This window comes from Manacus vitellinus, unplaced genomic scaffold (assembly GCF_001715985.3).
Source record: "Manacus vitellinus isolate BGI_N305 unplaced genomic scaffold, ASM171598v3 scaffold_7_pilon, whole genome shotgun sequence".
NCBI lineage: Eukaryota > Metazoa > Chordata > Aves > Passeriformes > Pipridae > Manacus > Manacus vitellinus.
The window spans coordinates 16,761,084-16,774,750 of record NW_021940813.1 but is presented as its reverse complement, the minus strand read 5'-3'; the positions used below and the strand labels follow the sequence as shown (position 1 = coordinate 16,774,750).

Genomic DNA, 13,667 nt, shown 5'->3' with positions numbered 1-13,667 from the left:
CTGAACCTTTCTTGTTTGCCCAACAAACTAAATACTAAAACTTTTATAAGCAAAGGTACCATTTATTGGTTTTGGTTTCTTAACAGGAAAATCACGTTCACCCTTTTCATACTCCTCCATCCATCCCCTCAGCTTCAGTTACACAACACTAACCATAAGAGAGAAAAATTTTCTTGAAGAGCTTTTAGCAGAACTCTCCCATCTTCTCTGAGTACACATGTTGTTGTAGCCACACACACTGCTGCTTACTTCTCTCCCTGCTCCTCCACATGCGGTAGGATGGAGCACTCAGTTCAGTGGGCTTTCATCATGGATCTTGTCAGAAAACATATAAAACTCAGAGTAAGTGGGTCAAGGCATTTTTATAAAACAGAATATATAGCTTGGCCCAGCTTCGTGTATTTGGCAACAGTTTAACAAGGGATCGTTAAGGACTTGAACACTTTTATGACTTTAGTTATTTTAGAGGGGGCGTACACCCAGAACCTGTTATTTGATTCCTAGAAACTGGGCGGTTCTGTTATGAGATATCTTAATTGCAGTCCACTGTGGAATGATTGCAGTATTTGTCATTTTCTGCTTTGCAAACCAGAAATGTGTGGTACTTCTTTTTTTACTTTTGAAAGAAGTATAGGAGTTTCATATAGAGTTGTTAATTCTTTTAGTTTTATTTTGGGGTCGATCCCTGTATTCCCAGCTAGCAGGAATGGAATGTGTGTGTCTCATGTATTGAGTTTAATATAGTTTTGCCACAATTATAAAATACTGATCAGATGTTGAAGATGCTGCAAGAGTGGTTTTTGTAGCAAGGAAAATCCATGTGTGACTGAGTAGGAAGTTTCCCCTTTGCCTTTAGGAAAGTTTTGACAGTTTCTGAAGAGTATAAAAATAATTGAAGAGTATCAAGTTTTTCCTGGTTTTAGGCCTGAATTCCTTAGGAATGGGGTGGTGACCTGAGAGCAGAGGATAATTTACATAAAGCATGCCAAGCAGTGAACCACCTGAGCAACACCGCTGAGCTACTTTCTGTGTTGCTAGTCAGATCAGCAAGAATTACTGGGGAAAAAATAGGTTTTATTATTTTCTCGTGTACTGGTACAGAAGTCACAGCTATAAATTATTCATCTGCCAGTTTCAAGATGCAGATTGAAGCTCTTCTGGCTCAATAGATGTTAAACACAATACAGGTTTTCTGCTGGCTAGCGAAAGCAGAATGAGCACACAGTTGCTGCATGCAGGGGGTGTTTCATCTGGGTAGGAAGCAATCAGTGATCATAAGCCAATTCTTAATAGATATGACAGTCTTAGTATTTATGGCCTTCTCACCTGCAAAATCAGTCCCTTAGAGGCTGGCTTCAGCTGCTTGGGGACATCTAAACAGGATGTTACTGGGAAAATGGCTTCTTTCTGTTTTTTGAAAGATAGAAGCTGAGAGAGCTGATCTGGACTGTCAGACCAGATCAGTAAACATGGAGCAGCACACATACGGCCTTTTTTCATTAGAGAAAGTTGCAGCACAGCTGCAGAAGTGAAAAACTTGAGATAATAACATAGGGTACAATGGTATCCTGTTGTGTTTCAAATGGTGAAACAGCAGCACAGTGCATGTCATCGGAGGGAAATGAGAGCATAGCACTGTGACCTACATAATCCAAATCAAACTGCATTTGCATTGAGGGAAGGGGGGGGAAAATCAAATCCTGCAGATTAATCAGTCAGTAAAGCAGGCATCTGTAGAACTGCTTACTACCTTAATCTTTTGGGCACCCGGACTAACAGATAGCCCAAATCCCGATTAACCTGGACTGAGTACATTAAATCAAAAAGGAGAAAACCAATGTGGATAATCCATGGGTTGAATTTCTACTTTTAAAAAGGCTGCTGAATTTTCAGGGTGTAGTTGCTTTCTGTTAAGATGGCAGACTGTTTTGGTTTGGTTTTTTTGTTCCCAAAATAAATTGGCAATGACTGTTCAGTGGCAGCTGCTATCAGTATGTTTCTCAGTAATCACGAAGGCTTGTAATCAGATTTGCATATAGAAAGCAGAGTTCCTAAAGAATGCCATGAGTAATTTAAAAAGAAAAAAAAAAAGGCAATGGGTACTGTGAAATAATGACCATTTTAAAGGATGTAATTTCCATTCAGAAATTGCACTGAGGTGTATTTTTAGAGAATGCTTTGGGAATTTTTCTTACCTGAAATTAGCTGAATACCAAATAAGCATCTACATTTAAATGAACGAGGCATTTTTAGGATATGATTCATCTCATGTTAGGGTAGACAACTAGCTGAACTGACTTCCACCCCTTGTGCACAAGTGAGAGCTAGTGGGTGACTCAGGAACAGGACCTCTTGCCCAAATGCAGGGAAGTAACTGGGCAGCACAGGCTGACCACAGATTCACCTGAGGGAGAAGATTTGCATTCTTTGTCTGATTCTGCCTGTGATGCACCTGACATGTTTTTTCTAAGGCAGTGCATGTGCTTCTCAGGCAGTGGGGGATTATAGTACAGAAGCCCCCCAGACTGCAAGTGAGGTGGTATATCCACTTGGCATGGGACAGTGGCAGCCAGAGACTCTTGTTTGGTCCTTTGGAAGAGTGACTTTGCACAGGGCTGCTTTGTACAATACAATGGCTTTTGTTCCTGTTCTGTGCCATAGGGATTATGATCTTCCCGCAGAAATGTTGTACGGCACTGTTATCACTAAGATTTTCTTGGAGTGGAAGGGTTGCTATTGGAGGAACACTAATATTATGCAAAAAGGAAGAAAAAGCTAGACAGTGCCCTAGTTTTAACTGTATCATGTGGAAAATACAGGATTGTTTTTCTGGTGCTGTGTATGTTCCTAAGTGCAGTTCTTCAGCAAGGTGTTATGGACCTGATATTTAGAGAGAAAAGGATGTGCTGTACTTTATGCTGTTCCATAGCAGGCTTTGAAGCTGTTCAAAGAAGCAGGAATGCTTGTTGATGAGGTGGAATTCCTTCATCTTTTACCACCAAGGTAATTTGCTTTAATACAGGTCTCAAGCTAAGCATTGTACAGCTATGTCCTGAACCTTTGAATCCAGATGTATAGACCTTAGACATATACTTAGATATGTATTTATTTGTAACACACTCATTGTCAAAGCCTCATGGGAATTTAAAATGTATTGAAGTGCTAGCTGACATGACTTTCAGAAGTAGGGAAAAATGCAGTAGTGCTAATAAGTTCTTATCTGCTTTATTTTCCACAGCAAGAACTTATTGACAGCATTAGTAGGAAGCTGCAGGTGCTGAGAGAAGCACGGGAGACGCTTCTGGAAGACATCCAAGCAAATAATATCCTGGGGGAGGAGGTAGAGGCCATTGTGAAAGAGGTTTGCAAACCAAATGAGTTTGACAAATTCAAGATGTTTATTGGCGACCTTGACAAAGTGGTCAACCTCCTGCTGTCACTGTCCGGTCGTCTGGCCCGGGTGGAAAATGCCCTTAATAACCTGGATGACAACACTGCTCCGGAAGAACGGGTGAGAAAGGCCAACAATAACATCACTGCATTTACTGAAGCTGGAGTGGGGGCTTTTGTTTGGTTTTGTTTATCTGCATTACAGAGCTCAAGAGGAGGGATAACGAGTGGGTAAATCTCATCAGGCCATTTGTTTTAGATTTCTTAAAACTTTTCTCTTTGCCTTGGTTTTCTTGGAATACTAAAACTACAAGCGGCTTGCTAAGAAAAAGTGGGTTAGGGGTGCACCATACTGGAAAATAGACTTCTTGGCAGAAGTTTAAAGAAAGAGGGGGTCTAATGATAAGAGCTTAGAAAGGAGGAAAACAAAAATATTCTAACAATTCAAGATGGGAAAAGGAGTGTTGCAGAAAGCTTACAGGCTTCTTTATACTCAACGATCGTGATACAAATCTATAAGGTAGTTACAAAGAATATGTTTCTCAGCTACTACAGCTTCCTCCACAATGCTGCCTAGCAAGGAACAAGAGCAAGGGACAAGTCTTTAAAAAAATGGTGGGAGGGCTGCAGAGGGGAGGCATTGCAAAAAGAATTTTTTACTAGAAAACATGTTTTACACAAGCAGAATGGCCTGGTAGTGATGTGGAGGAATCCCAGAGATGTAAAAATTTCAGGAGAAGGAACATTCAAGGTGCTCTTACCTCCTGGATCTCACCTCTGCTTGCAGCAATTTATCTTCAAATCCCATCAGGCTTTAGCTGGGAAGGAGATAGCTGACAACGGGCAGATACCCACCAAAGGAGAGATGTAGATATGTGTGAAACTTAGGCTAAAATAAATAGAGAGGGTGGAGGGTGTTTGTGTGTCAAGTGATTTTAACTTCTACGGTTTAATGAATGTGAAGTAGGATTTTTGGCTTGTAGCTGTGGACTGAAATGCCAACAGTCCACCTAAGTGTTGTAACAGAATTTTTTCCACGGGCTGTGGCTTCACGGTGTGTTTGTTCAGCCTGCTCCACTGTTTCACCCATAAGAACCAGTAAGGGCTGGGACTAATCTGAAGCTGTACTTTTGCTGTTTGGCCCTAACATACTTGTTTAGTGGCGGTTCAGCCCCCTCTCTGACTGAGGCAAAGGGAAGGTATTTGACAGCTTATTAAAGGGCAGATCAAAGTTTCTGGCACTTAAAGAAATTTAATCCCTCATTAGATGTTTTTTTTAAATGTGGTTGCAGTTGCCTAATGGGGAAAGAGCTACCAGATGATATGTGCATATAGGAAACACACTTTGAGAGCTGTGATAAAAATAGCTTACTGGCTAGGTCTGGAAAAGGAAGATGGTGAGGAGGTGGTGTAGTAAGGACAGTCAGAAATCGTTTGCGTGCTCTGCTGTCTAATTTATACTGGCAGAAGTCCAAATCCCTAACGTATTTTAATCCCCATTCATCTTCTCATCCACTGACAGCGAAGTCTTGCCATAGTAGCATCAGAAACCCATCAGAAATCATCAGGAGAGGTCCATCCAGAGATTGATTGAGACTAGCCCTGGAAAGAAAGACTTGGGGTGTTTGTGGATGACTCAGCAATGTGCACTTGCAGCTCAGAGAGCCAAATATGCCCTGGGCTGCATCACTGGCAGGGTGAGGGAAGGGATTCTGCTCTTGTGAGACCCCACCTGGAGTGCTGCATCCAGCTCTGGGGCCCACAGCACAAGAAAGACATGAACCATGTCTATGGAACATGTCCAGAGGAGGCCATTAAGTTGATCAGAGGGCTGGAGCACCTCTCCTATGAAGACAGACAGAGAACTGGGGCTGTTCAGTCCAAAGAAGAAAATACCAGGGAAATCTTAGAGCAGCCTTCCAGTACCTAAGGGAAGCTTACAAGAGGGCTGGAGAGGGACTTTTTGCAAGGTCATGTAGTGATAGGACAAGGGGGGATGGCCTTAAGTTGAAGGAGGGCAGGTTTAGATTAGATATTAGGAAGAAATTCTTTACTGAGGGTGGTGAGACACTGGAACAGGTTGCCCGGAAAGGTTGTAGACTCCCTATCCCTGGAAATGTTCAAGAGCAGGTTGGATGAGGCTTTGAGCCAACCTGGTTTAGTGAAAGGTATTCCTGCCTATGGCAGGGAGGTTGGAACTAGATGATCTTTAAGGTCACTTCCAACCCATACCATTCTATGGTTCTGTGAAATATATCTAGAAGAGTTGGTCAGAGATGCTTCTCAGATGGATCAAGTCCTGGGGTATTTTGACTATAAATCCACTGCTTGTAGAGTTACATGTGCATTTCCTTGAATTTAGACTGGTGCTTGTGGCTTTTTTGGTTGTCCTTTAGTATCTTGTAGGTCAAATGATAATATTTGGTGAACCACTAATGTTCAGAATGAATGAATGAACCACCATACAAACAAAACAGCACTGATTTTTTTTTTTAAGGCTGATGTTGTCTAATAAACATTGCTCTGATAGCTTTCCACTTTCTAGAAATCAGCAGCAGCTTAGCAGATTTTCTGAACAGAACCAGTCAAATAATCACTGCTGAATTAATTTCTGACCACTAGATGCTCTGTCATAGGTTTTTTTTGCCACAGGAAACAGCATCAGGTACTTCAAGTTTAGCTCCTGGAAGGGACTTCATCTGAAAGAGTTACCAGCCCCCTCCCTTCCACACAGTGAGGCCAGTGTCTTCTCATTACTTGTCCTGTGTGTTGAGAACACTGAAGCACTGAACCAGCAGTGAATCCACAGAAGTGATCGGGTGCTTAGACCCCCAAGACTTGCAGGACCAGGGACAAGTACCAAGGATAGTAGTTTAGGAACTGGATGCTGGGAAGTCAGATACATGGAGGGAGTTCACCTTTGTATGGCTGTGGTTCAAAACAGCAAACGGCTCTTGAGAAAGATTCTCAATAGAAAGAGTGAAAGATTGTTCTATCAGAGGAGCTTCAGATAGCCTGTGTTGGCTGGGGCTTCAGAGCAGCGCTAACTGCTTCTGCACTCCGCTTGGCTTTAGTTGGTTGAAGATGATCAGATAAAACCATCTGACATCATTTGCTCCATTAGCCTGGGTGAGCCATTTACCCATTGCTCAGAGAACCTCCTCAAGAATGGTGACTTGAGCCTGTTACAGTGTGTTTCACTTTACCCTTCAAAACAGATTTTCTGGTGTCAGTCGTCTTTGACGGAGGTAAAAACAAATTCAAGAGGTATCTCATCTGCTTTCTTCCTTTCTGCATCCCACTTTTTCCTTAGGTTTTTCCTAAACCTCCACAAGGGCAGAGGTACTAAGATGTTATGAAAAGTTCATAACATAAGTAGTGTTTGCTTTTCTTAAACTTATCAGGTTATTTGTGTTCATCTGAAAGTCACATCATAGACTTGGTAGAAGAAACCATGCAACTTAAATCTCAGGAACTGTTATGAAGGACTAAACATCTGACTGTTCTTGTGTACATTGACAATGATAACAAGTGACTTGAAAAACAGAGCTGTTTCATCACAGGGTTATGTAGGTAACTGTACAACTGAGGTACCAGCTGGTTGATATGAGCCCTCTTGTGTTCATCAAACTCTGTCTAGTTTTCTCGCTGCTGCTCAGTGTACACACAAGCAAGGCTGCCCGGAGAGCAGTGTAGCCACACTCCCTGGGCCTGTCTGCTAGTTGCACTGGTGAATTTAGGAGAACTGTAGTTCCATGTCTTTCCAGCAGATAGTTCTGATTGCAACTTGCAGTGGGATTTTTTTTCCCTGGCATAAGCTCAAAGGGAGATTAAACTTTGTTTTTTCTAATAGTGTGTGATTTCTGTGACTTGTCTTCCTTAGCTGTCTTGAATCCTGAGTTAATCTAAGTTATGTATTTTATGTACATTGAGAGCACAAATCTGAAAACATTTCACTCTTGAGCTTTGGACTATCTATAGAAAAAGAGGCAGCACAGGATATGTGTGCAGCTCTGGCAGGTGGGTTTATTAGAGCTCAGTGGTCTGTATCCCCCTTTGTCTTGTAATTGCATCTTAAAAGACTCTGTATAGTCTGCAAAACCACTTCTCAGTAAATCCTTCAGGCTTATTAAGCTGCATATGTGATTTAACAGAAAGTGCAAATGAATAAAATGGACGCGTTTGTTTGAACAGACTGAGGTTTATTTGAAGACAGCTTCTCAAAGAAAATTCATCTCTGGAGCAAAGCTAACAGTTATGGATTGGTGCCTCTTAGGGGCACTTTTTAATTAAGTTCACAAGTCTGCACAGGAATTCTTGTAGGCCAGCCATGCTCTGTCACTGGAAAAAGGCAATCACTTCTAGGCAGACATCTGAAATAGGTCGGATTAATGATGCTCCTGTTTCTTTCCATACACTGCTAAAGGAGTGTAGCCGAATGATTCAAATGGGACTCAGACAGGTCGATGGTGTAAACAGGGCGAGAGGAACCTCAGCCTCCTTGCTCATATTTGTGAATGGAATGGACAGCACAGCTGCTGTCCTCTGCTGTCCTCTTTCCTTGTGTGTTTCTCCATTCAATCTCCCTTTTTCCTATTTTGTCTCTTGTGAAGCCACAAAGCAGAAAGTTTGCAGCCCTTTTCGGAGAATGCCTTTTTTTTTTCTTTCTTTTTTACTTCCTTTCTGTTCTCTTGCCTCAGCTTGCTTTCTTGCTCATGTCTGAAGACCACACGACTTCACGTCTCATAGGGACGGCGTGTGGATGCAGCAGAATGGCTAAATACAGTGTCAGAAGCTGTGGAAGAACAAATTGCTCCATTAATTGGTCTGTTTCTGGGTTCTGTAACTGCAGCTGTCAGTGCTGTGTATTGAAGATGTAAGATGTTGCTGAGTGAAGTCTTAATTTGAAGAACTGTTTTTCAAAGGCAACTATTTTATACAGCTATTTTGAACTATTAAATAGTAAAGCAGTCTTTGAAGTAATTGCTGTTGAGGCCAATAGAAATTAATGGTGCATCTTTCATTGATTTACTACATTTTTTTCTGTTTGTTAATGCGTTTTATTAGAATAAACTTTAAGGATCACTCCTTTTCTACCTTTCTAAATATTCAGGAAAGTCTTTGTCTTTGCAGATAAAACAGACTTGAGACTTAAATACTGAAGCTGTTGTCTCAGCCTAGTGAACCCAGTGAATTTCTAACTGTTTTTCTTTTCTCCTAAGCGGACATTGGTAGATAAGCAAAAGCTGCTGACCCAGCAACATGAAGATGCAAAGGAGCTGAAGGAAAACCTGGATCGTCGAGAGCGCATTGTCTTTGACATTTTGGCAAACTACTTGAGTGAGGAGAACTTAGCAGACTATGAGCACTTTGTGAAAATGAAGTCGGCCCTGATCATTGAGCAGCGGGAGCTTGAGGACAAGATCAAGCTGGGGGAAGAACAGCTGAAGTGTCTGACCGACAGCCTCCAACCCGAGCGGCTCAAATAAGGGGACTGGTTTGACCAACCATGTGAAAAATGGGAAAGAAGGAAGGAAGGGGATGGGTTCCAAGTATACAAATGAGTATCTTGGCTTGCCTGAGTGTCTGGTAGAGAAACAAGTGCACAAGAGAAAAATAGCTCTCACAACAGCAATAATGCTCTTTCATTTTTTTTGGAATGATATATTTAATTTTTTAAGACACATTTTTATTGCTGGACTCTACAGCTGTTTCTCATTGCTTAACTTGCAGAAAGCTCCACCGAAAAGGACAGACTCTTAACCTTTCTGCTCAGTACATTTGAAGTCTGTGGCAGCTGTGCATGCAAACAGTGATTTTTAGAATAGGCTGTATACTTTATGTTCAGATGCTGCACAGACTGCTGGGAAACCCAACAACAATTCATGAATGCACACAAATTTAGAAGCTCTACATTTAGTGAGTTTTTATTTTTTTTTAAGACACATTAAATAGGGGAAGCGTGTATCTTATAGCTAATATATTCAGATTGCTGAAATCCAGTGTCACTCTGATCCTGTGGCATCAGACACTTTTTTGTAATGTTGTATATAGGATGGCACTTTCCCCTTGCAGAAAATAACTTTAAGATCAGTTTCAGTTAAACGCTTTTTAAACCAGCTTGCAAATCACCTAATGACTACCTTGCTGAAGATTTTTTTTTTAATTATTTTGCAAGACATATTTGTACACCCTTTTAATGCAGTGCAAGTGATTTTCTTTACCAAGTTGTACTTGATTTAAGAAACAGGCTGGAAGTACTGTGCTGATTTTGTTCAAAACATTTTTCATCTAAATTATTTAGAAGGCTTGTTTGCTCTTTTTTGTGCTTTTTATGCATGTTTTTATTATTCTTCCCCCAAACCCATAACCCTTCATGAAAATAAATGTGGGTTAAGGACACTGCTTCTATTTTTCTTCTGATTGCTCAACATTGTGATGGTTTTATACAGACAGTTAAGTTATATTGAAGTTAACCTACATAATGCTGATCATTCCTCTTTCTCAGACTACCGAATGCAATATAAACACTTCTGCCTTGTAAATACAGTGGGTTACTTGGAGCAACTCTGCTTTGTAACTGTGAACAGAAGTGGGGCTGTTTGTTTGCTTTTTCCATTGCACAGCGATAAAGGAGAGGATGCTAGTTCACAGTATCAGATTACTGCTTGTGTTCTCATAATACTGCCATTGACTTATAACAGATGATTTCCAGTGGCTCCAAAAAGAGGTGCTAACTCATGATTTAGTGCAGTAATAGGTTATGCTGACTTGCTTAGATGCCTACAGAGAAATTCTGTAGTGTCTAAATGTCACATTCTGTGTTAAGATAAAGTTTTGCAGACAAAGTCTTGGGTGACTTTGTGTATATGCCATTTACTTTGTAGTAAGGAAAACATTTATCTCTCCTCAGACAAATGGGTTCCCCAACAAGCCATTTTCAAGGCTGATGTGAATGCCAGTCTGTAGCTAAGCTGGTTGAAAATACAAGTAGTCAGCTGTTGAAAAGAGAGAAGAGACTTCTTTAGCATTCACAAGAGTTTTTCTGTCCTTCTTACCTAAATTCTCTCTTCTGTGGGGAGAGAACTGGAGCGGTGCTGATCAATGACTTCCTGGGGAACTGGGGAGCAAAAAATCCCCTGGAACCAGTTCCTTTACAGAGAGGTGCAAACATTGAAAGGACTGTTGCCCCCTGCCCTCACCTTATAGTGCACTACTTTGTATAACCTGGACCAAATCTTTAATTAAATGATGTTGATGTGTATCAGTTGGGGTCAAATGGAGCTACCATTTTACAAGACCTACAGCTGACCTTAGTTTCTCCCTCTTGTTCAGAAATGTAGTCTTCTGACATCTCACAGTTATATGCTGCTATGTTCCTAGGACAAGTGATCCCTTTGTCCTTAAACTTGTCCCTTAACCATAACAGACCCAAAACTAAACATAAATTATGCTTGTCTTTTAGCTTGGAGAAAAGTGTGCATTGTTTTATCTGTGGCATTTTAAAAATTTTACATATTGTGGTTACTCTGAAATGTGTATGTGAAATGTGAATAATAATATAATTGCAATGTGTTTGTATACAGTACTTTGAGTTAGATCTCTGATAAAAGGTAGCAATATTGTGAAAGCTATATCTATTATCCTTTTCACAGAACAGTTGTGTAGACACCATTTCCTTTCCTTTTTTAAAACTCTTGAAAATCTCACCCTGGGAAACCTGAAGGTGGTTGCCTCCCAATGTTATATGTAAATCTGTAAATAGCTATACTGTTGCTTTTTGGAAAAATCTGGTGCTAATGTTTTGCCTTTGGCATCCTGGGGATGGCCGTTTCTTCATCCTTTGTTCTTCTCAATTCTAGATCTCTTTGTATAGTGAAAAATTTCCACAATGCTTCTTCAACTGTTTGGATCCTGCAGCCCAGAGTGAAAATGTACAGTTTTCCTGCCTGACACTTAACACGTATCTACTGACAAATGGTATTGCTTGACTTTGAGAAAATAAACTGTATATTTCAATGTAGAGTTAGTCTTTGTGTACAGTTTTAATGTCAAAAGCTACTGCTTTGCTTGGCAGTGTTGGCCATCTCATAGTGCCTGTCAACAGTGCTTTGAGCTTTTAAATGCCAGGCCAGTTATCTCCTGGTCTGAAGCAGCTTGCTGTCTTTTCACAGCCTTTTTCACATGCTGAGTAATCGATCATTCTCAAGGTCCCTGTGTAAGTACCAGAAATGTGTTCATGTCTATTTAGTATTTTAGGTGTGTGAATAGGAGATGGCAGAAAGGAAAATGTGTTATGAAGTAGATAAATCAATCTTTCACCACTTATAGAGTATATACCAGGGAAGCAGCTTAGACTTTTCCACTTCGGCAGTTACACTGTTTCAGCTTTATCCCGTATTTAGAATTATCTCAGTGGTGCTCAAGATTTTTTGCAAGAACAGATCACTGTGAAGTGTCCAACTCTTAACAGACTTCCACAGAAACTGTTTAATTTCAATTTAATGGGGATTCTCAGATTACCTGCATAATCTTCTGCCTTATTGGAAAACACTGCCAAGTGTGCCCAGATTCTTAGTGGAGGTGACCACAGGTCACAGGATCATAGCTTATAAATCATCCTGGAAATTGTCCTTTTTTTTTTTTTTTGTAATTGTAATTTTCTGTGAAGGTCTTTATCAAAGAAACTATCTGAGAAAAGGAACTTAGGGAAGGAAAAATTCTTTATATCTGTAGGATTTTTCTAAACTTCCTTTTCACCCCTTTCTTTTCCCTTTCTCTTTGTACACAGACCCACCTGTTAGTGCCTGTTGTCATGAGCAATAGGTATAATCCAGGATGGCAGCTCTAGGGGAATATCAGTCTAGTTTTTGTGTACTATTTCAATTTAAAAAAATTGCTTGTCTTTTAACTGAAATTAGGCTCTTTATTTTCTGTTGTGGGGTGTTTGAGACCCTCAGATTTCAAGAGTCACCATTTAATGGTGTTCTTTCCTAATCAAGCTCTAATGATTAATTTTTGTGTACTTAATTGTCTCAGTTTTTACAGCTGAAGTAACCTATTGACAATTCAGTAGCTCTAGCAAGGCCTTATGATACACAGTAGAATAGCAACTCCTATGTTAGCGTCCAGTCATTTATTGCAGAAGTTCAGAGGTTTATTCTAATTAAGGGCTTTGTCGTTTTCGAGAAATTTTTGGACTATAAATTGGTTTTTCTACATACTGGGGTGGAACATGCTCACAGAGTAAATGTTATAAAAATTAATAATTACATCTTTGAATTACTGCATTATATATTGTTAGTTGTCAGCAGTGGTAAATTGGCCATCACATTTTCTTACCACAGTTCCAGTCTGCAGCTTAACTAATTACAATGATCCACAAACTGTAAGATGGGTCACCCATGTGGATTAACAATTCACCCCTGAAATCTTTGGATTCATTCTTCCTACCTGTTGTTTTGATAATGTTTCTATGAATAAAGTCTTCAATTTGAAGTAGGTTAATTTAATACTTTTCAGAGGAAAAATTGAATTTAAATAAATTCAGTGCAGTTCAATAGCAGAAGGTAATTCTCACTCAGACTACATAGCACACCTGCAAGTGTCTTTTCAAGATGGGCTACGTTAAAGACCTTTTTCTTGGTTGTAACCACGTCATCCAATGGGCAGTTGTCTATCTTAGGCTGAGTTTTATTTTAGTCACAGCAGTTGACCCTTTCCTGAGAACAAGGCTAGTGAAATGCCTTTTTTTTTTTTCTCCTATGTTAAAAATCCTCACAATGGCTTCATTTTTAGATGCTTTGATATCTCTGTCTTGGAGGCAGTCTACTAAATTTGCCAGAGGGAGATGGCCTTGTGACTAGGCTGTGCCTTTTGCTACTGCCAGCCATGTCAGTTTTAATTGAGTCTGTTGATATAAGTCAAATTCTCCCTTCCTCTTAATTCTCCTTGATTCAACAAACTGCTCACTGGAGAAGTTAACAAGAGACTTACACACTGTCAGTACCTGTTGCTCGCTGCTGCTTTTGACTGCCTTGTGTGGTGCTGGCCAATGCCATGGATGGAATACCAAGAGTATCTGGACTCCTAATGCAGTAGTTGCTGGCACCTTTTCTGGGGTGAAGCAGAATGAGGAATTACGTGTATCTTCTGCTCACTAGGTGTTATTTCTTAACCTAAAATAAAATAGTACCAGTGGAGAACATCCAGATTCCCACTGCATGTCCTCTTTTATTGGAACACTTTAATTTGCTGTTTGTGGTTGCCTGTCTAAA

The 13,667-nt window shown here is 40.3% G+C and overlaps 1 protein-coding gene across 1 annotated transcript in view; it reads left to right on the top strand.

Annotated features, from left to right (window-relative positions):
* Positions 1–11,413, top strand: part of SHROOM2 (shroom family member 2) — a 122,811-nt gene extending 111,398 nt beyond the window's left edge. Inside the window, 2 exon segments of the mRNA XM_029964789.1 lie at positions 3,239–3,511; positions 8,613–11,413. Coding sequence (XP_029820649.1) covers positions 3,239–3,511; positions 8,613–8,879 — 540 coding nt within the window. The 3' untranslated portion in view covers positions 8,880–11,413.
* The last annotated feature ends 2,254 nt before the right edge of the window (positions 11,414–13,667 follow it).